General features: G+C 42.2%; 1 protein-coding gene across 1 annotated transcript; it reads right to left on the reverse strand.

Moving 5' to 3' along the window:
• Positions 1 to 359: 359 nt before the first annotated feature.
• On the reverse strand, positions 360 to 1,268 carry LOC308375609 (coxsackievirus and adenovirus receptor homolog; the record flags this gene model as incomplete). The annotated part of the gene is made up of 1 exon (XM_080851772.1): positions 360 to 1,268. One exon carries the CDS (start codon positions 1,266 to 1,268, stop codon positions 360 to 362), a length of 909 nt encoding a protein of 302 aa, XP_080707898.1.
• Between the last annotated feature and the right edge of the window lie 5,870 nt (positions 1,269 to 7,138).

The following is a 7,138-nucleotide window of genomic DNA, read 5'->3' on the forward strand; positions in this document are numbered from 1 at the left end:
TGGAAGGTCAGGTTGCCCTTCCGGAGTATTAACTGGATATTTACCCGACTTTAGGTGCTCATTTCCCCGCACACTTTCACTAAAGGGTCCCTGCCTGGGTGTGAGGTAGTAAATGTGGAAGATAGGTAATATATATGGAAGTTCAGGTTGCCCTTCTGGAGTATTAACTGGATGTTTACCCGACTTTGGGTGAACCTGAAGTCCACATCATGAGCACCTCATGGAGTGAAACTCTTTGATATTATATTTTGTGTTTTAATACAATTAATTTCATTTTCAAAGATATTTGAAAGACAAACAAAGTAAGTTTTTGTTCTTTTTTTTTTATTTTCTCATTCAAGTCAAAGTAATTTCTCATTTTAGAGGTCAGTGGTGCTGCTTGTGACATTCACATCGCCTGTGATGGCTAATCTTCTGTGTTTCGGGGGACTTGCATCCTCTCTAATGTCATTTGCGGTGTCTTCTTCCACCATTTCCTCCTTGCACTTGTAGCGGTGGTAGACACTGAAGGTGATCACAGCAAGGACCAGGAGGCTGCTCACTACTGTTCCTGCTACCATGCCAACCATGGAAGGAGGAATAATCTTTAGTTCCAAAAAGCAGCCCTCCATTCCAACCCGGTTCCTGGCAATGCAGCTATAGGTCCCTGAATCCCTCTCTTCTGCTACTGGGATGTGGAGCGTGCCTGCAACAGCATCCAAGCGGGCAGAGGATGGTAGCGTGTAGGGTCCGGTGGTTCTCTGCCAGTTGTAGTCGATGGGGATTGCACCTTCCAGGGCATTGCAGTGCAACACCACATTTCTGCCCACCTCTTCAGTGCCCTTTGTGTGACAACTTGGCTTGGAGGGAGCATGTATCACCCGGAGGATAACCGAAATTCTTTGGATACCAGGGACCTTCTTCACTTGGCACCTGTAAGTCCCAGAATCTGAGGGTGTCAGTAGTAGCAGGTTAATGGAGGCATCTCCTTTCCTTGGATCCATTGAAATGAAGTGGACCCTGCCTTTGAGTGGCACGTAGTAGTTGTCATAGATCTGCCCGGCGGAATACACAATGATTACTGGGTCCTCTGTTAGTCCAGGGTTAGACAGCCGAGTCCACTCAATTTCCAGAGGTCCAAGGTCATCTGGGGCGAGGGTGAATTGGCAGTCCAGTGCTGCGCCTCCTCCAACCGCCTTCTCCACAAGTTTCTTGTTGGTCGAGTTGATCAGGACGCTGCTACATTTGACGGTCAGCAATAGTAATATTTGGAATATTTGCCAGTCCATTGTTGGGTGCCTTTGGATTCATCCCCCTTTTATATGTTTCCACAGGCTTGCAGACAATAATTTGAACCAATTAATTTGCTCCAGTATTTATACCAATAACCAATAGATTTGCAGGATGTAAAAATAGCAAGATGACGTAGGTGAGCTAAGGCTATAAATACTGCCATCTCTCCATTCAAATCCATACACACTGCAAGAATCGTTATGTAGCGGATTGACAAAGCACCGACTAGGACAAGCCAAATCTTGAACCAGACCAAAGAGAAGCTGGAGGAAAAGCGTGAAGCTGGAAAGGAAATCTTGGTGAAGAAATGTCAGGTATGTGGAACTTTTCACTCTGTGTTTAAGTCATTATGTCCAAAAGTTTTACTGTAAAAAATATTAATGAAATTCTATACTACTGTCTGGCTTCACCACAGTAATAGTGCCTGTTCATGTAGCAGTTCCCCCAAATATACCGATTGGCCGCCCAGATGTGGAAGAAATTGGAGGGTCCTGCAGGCAAGTTTAGTTCCTCTTTTCTATACTGATATTGTGCATATTACTAATCAATTTAATTTGCCACTATTTTCACTAAAATTATTCATTTTTCTTGCAGATGCACCTGTGGCAATCCGTGTGACCTATTCACACTGTCTTTGGCGGCAGTCCTGTTCGGCCTGCTGCTAATAATTTATTATATAATATTGGTCATAGTATACCACAATAAAAAATAAAAAAGATTGCTGAAGTTGTCATGTCTTTAATTCACCTTTGCATCCATAAAGCTGGCCAAGGCTATTAACTGTATTAGATGAACATAGTGTAGCTTTCCTGGATGTTCATGTAATTGTTTTGGAACACTGTGTAGCTTTTCTGGAAGTTCATGTAGTTGTTTTGGAACACTGTGTAGCTTTTCTGGAAGTGCATGTAGTTGTTTTGGAATATTGCGTAGCTTTTCTGGAAGTTCATGTAGCAGTTTTGGAACATTGCGTATATTTTCTGTTAGTGGATGTGATTGGCCTATTCAAATTAGGAGGCATAGTCTATTATCTGTTTGAATAGCAAGATGACGTAGGCAAGCTAAGGCTATAAATGCCGCCATCTCTCCATTCAAATCCATACACACTGCAAGACTTGTCATGCGTCATCGGATTGAGAAAGCAGAGACCGGGACAGCCTATTATTGCCATGTGAAGAGAAGCTGGAGGAAGCTGGAGGAAAATCTTGGGTTGTCTCCGGTTAATCTGAATAACCAGCTAGATAACTCCCAGAACATGGAAGAGGTAAGTAGAATTCTTGGAAGTTGATTGTTCCACATTAATTATACATCACAACGTGTTGCAGTTCCTTATCACGTGTCTGCCTATTCTTGCCATGTGAACCAGACCGAAGAGAAGCTGGAGGAAAATCTTGGGTTGTCTCTGGTTAATCCAAATAACCAGCTAGATAACTCCCAGAACATGGAAGAGGTAAGTAGAATTCTTGGAAGTTGATTGTTTCACATTAACTGTACATCACAACGTGTTGCAGTTCCTTATCACGTGTCTGTCTGGACAGGTACACATAACACCTGATGAATTAGAGGACCAAGAGACGTATATTGAACTCAAACCAGTTTTTTTAGAGGATGAACTGGATGAGGAGACCCGGTTCTCTCAGATCATTCCACCTTACCAGGAGCCCAAGTCCAACGTATTCCATACAGTAAGTAGAATTTATGGATGTTGCTTTGTCGGAATTGACCCTATTTTTACAGCGTGCTTTAGTTCCTAATCATTTATATTTTGCACAGGTTGAGAGTGCAGTTACTGACAGCGACTCAGAGATGGATGAACTTGACAACATTCTGAGTAATACAGATTTCTCCAAGCTGCTGCAAAAAAGGAAAAGTCCTCCTCTGCCCCTTACAAGACCTCAAAAGAAAAAGATCCCTGAAAAGAAAAAGATCCCTCAAAAGGCTTGCAGGATTCAGAAAACAAGAGCGGTTAAAAGAAAGAGCAAGAAGGGAGAAGAGGGCGATAATGGGAAGAAAGTTACAGTGACAAAGAAGCTCCACTCTGGCAAACAGCTTACTGCCAAAACGTCTAGAAAGGTAAGGTATGACCTGTGGAGGTAATAATATAATTAATTGATTGAATTCACTTGGGTTACTGCTTAATAATTGACCTCTTAATCTTTACAGCGTGAAAGGAGAAGGTTGTGCTATTCACCAGAATTCCTAGCAATGCTCAGACTGGCCTTCCAATTTGACATCCAGAAAAAGATCATCAGGGTACGGAGTATTCAAAACACCCTTAAAAACAACCCAGCACTTCTTGGAATGTGCAAAAAGATGAATGTATCTGTTGAAAATGTTCGTAACAGACTTCGAATTATGGTTAAGGAACGAGATTGATGTACACATATTTCATTAAAATGTTTGATTGGTGATTGCTGAAGTAGTCATGTCTTTAATTCACCTTTGCATCCATAAATTTGCCCAAAGCTATTAGCTGTATTAGATGAACACTGCGTAGCTTTTCTGGAGGTGAACATAATTGGCCCATTCAAATTAGGAGGCGTGCCAAATCAACTGTTTAAATAGCAATAATTGGCACTTCGTCATTCATTTCCACAATTGCGACCATGAAGGTAAGGACATATCTCATCATATCTGCTTATTCTGAAAACGCATGTAGTTCTCTTGGAACGTAGCGTAGCTTTCCTGGATGTTCATGTCATTGTTTTGGAACACTGAGTAGGCTTTCTGGAAGTTCATGTAGTTGATTTGGAATATAACGTAGGTTTTTTGGAAGTTCATGTAGCTGTTTTGGACTATTGTGTAGCTTATCTGGAAGTTCATGTAGTTGTTATGGAATATAATGTAGGGTTTTTTGGAAGTTCACTTAGCTGTTGTGGACTAATGTGTAGCTTATCTGAAAGTTCATGTAGTTGTTTTGAATTATTGCGTAGCTTTTTTGGAAGTTCATGTTAATGTTGTGGACTATTGTGTAGCTTTTCTGGAAGTTCATGTAGTTGTTTTGGAACACTGCGTAGCTTTTGTGGTAGTGAACATAATTGGCCCATTCAAATTAGGAGGCGTGCCAAATCAACTGTATACATAGCAATAATTGGCACTTCGTCATTCATTTCCACAATTGCGACCATGAAGGTAAGGACATATCTCATCATATCTGCTTTTCTGAAAACGCATGTAGTTCTCTTGGAACGTAGCGTAGCTTTCCTGGATGTTCATGTCATTGTTTTGGAACACTGAGTAGGCTTTCTGGAAGTTCATGTAGTTGTTATGGAATATAATGTAGGTTTTTTTTGAAGTTCACGTAGCTGTTGTTGACTTTTGTGTAGCTTATCTGAAAGTTCATGTAGTTGTTTTGAATTATTACGTAGCTTTTTTGGAAGTTCATGTTAATGTTGTGGACTATTGTGTAGCTTTTCTGGAAGTTCATGTAGTTGTTTTGGAACACTGCGTAGCTTTTGTGGTAGTGAACATAATGGGCCCATTCAAATTAGGAGGCATGCTAAATCTTCTGTATAGATAGCAAGGTTTGGCACTTCGTCATTCATTTCCACAATTGCGACCATGAAGGTATGGACATATCTCATTACATCTGCTTTTCCGAAAACGCATGTAGTTGTCTTGGAACGTAGCGTAGCTTTCCTGGATGATCATGTCATTGTTTTGGAACACTGTGTAGGCTTTCTGGAAGTTCATGTAGTTGTTATGGAATATAATGTAGGGTTTTTTGGAAGTTCATGTCATTGTTTTGGAACACTGTGTAGGCTTTCTGGAAGTTCATGTAGTTGTTATGGAATATAATGTAGGTTTTTTTGGAAGTTCATGTCATTGTTTTGGAACACTGTTTTGGCTTTCTGGAAGTTCATGTAGTTGTTATGGAATATAATGTAGTTTTTTTGGAAGTTCATGTCATTGTTTTGGAGCACTGTGTAGACTTTCTGGAAGTTCATGTAGTTGTTATGGAATATTATGCAGTTTTTTTGGAAGTTCATGTCATTGTTTTGGAACACTATTTTGGCTTTCTGGAAGTTCATGTAGTTGTTATGGAATATAATGTAGTTTTTTTTGGAATAACAGGATAAAAAGACTTGTCCGAAGTGCCAGGGTGAATTTGCCAACCTGGCGCGTCACCTGCGGCACACGCACGGGATGAGAGACAAGAGAGAGAGGAGCCTGACCGTTGGAAGGTACAGCGGGAAGCTGGGATGCCCAATACCAAACTGTACAGACAAACTGTACTCACGGCTGGATAAGCACATCATTACCAAGCACAAGCAAAAGGTTTTACTTTTACAATTGATCAAATGTTATTCGAAGATGTATTTTGCTAGATTAAAACAATTTGAAATATAATCTTTTAACAGGGTCGATGCCTGAAGAAGCTCCTCAAGATGGCGAAGAAGAAAGCCATTTTACAGGAGCTACAGGCTATCCATCATCCACCACAGGTCCAGCCATCATCCACCTCAGGAGTGTCAGGAGTGTCAGAACCTTGCTCCTTGCAGCCACCACCACCAACCGCAACACCACCATCCATTGGACATCTGGCAAGTGAGGTTGAAGCCATGAAAAAAGATGTCCAACTGCTAAGGAAGGAGGTGAACTACCTCAGGGCCCTTTGCAAAGAGCAAGGTTCTGACACTCCACAATCATCTCATCCCATCTCGCCTGCCTCACCTGTGCCTGCCCAAACATCGCCACAACCCACAACCAGCATGATGCAGCCTGCCTCACCTGTGACTGCCCATACATTGCCACAACCCACAACCAGCATGATGCAGCCTGCCTCACCTGTGACTTCCCACACACCTGTGCCTGCCCAAACATCGCCACAACCCACAACCAGCATGATGCAGCCTGCCTCACCTGTGACTGCCCATACATCGCCACAACCCACAACCAGCATGATGCAGCCTGCCTCACCTGTGACTGCCCATACATCGCCACAACCCACAACCAGCATGATGCAGCCTGCCTCACCTGTGACTTCCCACACATCGCCGCTCCCTCCTCTGCTCTCTCCACTCCACTCTCCAACAAGGGAGACTTCCTGCCCTTCAGTGGGACAGCAAGAGACACCCTTGCCTAATCTGGGTAAGTTGATTCAAATGGTTGTTTGGCAGTTTATTGTATTTGCATAGCGCTATAACAATACAATTGCCTCTAGGCGCTTAACAGAGCCCAGAGCCTAAACAGAACAGAACTGGGACCACCTATTTTTCAGATAATGTGCTGGACCAATTCGAAGCCAGCCTCATTGGACCAAATCAGTCCCAGCAGGCCCTTAGGAATCTAAAACAACGCAAGAGCTATGTAAAGGAATTCCTCCTGTATATGTCAGGAAATAAGGGGGACATCAATAAGACCTTCAATTTCCTGAATGATATGCACAAACTGAACAGGTGTGTTGTTTTCACTATTCGCGTGGTATGAAATAAGAGCACACTTTAAAGTTTTGAAAATACAGTCCATATTTGAAGTGCTCATATATTCCTTTTTATTTCTTTTTCTCAAGCTATCTCACAAGTCTGAATGGCAGACTGAAGCCAAGCAGTCAGGTGCATATCATTTTGGATATTGAGGCCTTCTTGAGGTATTTAAAACTGCATGGCTGCAGACTCACTCCCCTCAAGATTGGCTGGATATTAGAAAAGCTTTCCCTGTGGAAAAGATGCCTAGGGCCCCGAGTTGTAATTCAAAGGCAAGAATATCGAAGGTTTAAATGTGGTAAGTTTGAAAGAAAATAGGTGCTGATGAAAGAGGTATGCTGATAAAACTATCTTGTCTCGACATGGTATACTGTTCTCTCTTACAGGGAAACTCATACTGGCTGAGCACCTCCTGGCCTTCATCCAGCAGGTCGGCCAAAGGT

This window comes from Sprattus sprattus, assembly GCF_963457725.1.
Source record: "Sprattus sprattus genome assembly, chromosome: 14".
NCBI lineage: Eukaryota > Metazoa > Chordata > Actinopteri > Clupeiformes > Clupeidae > Sprattus > Sprattus sprattus.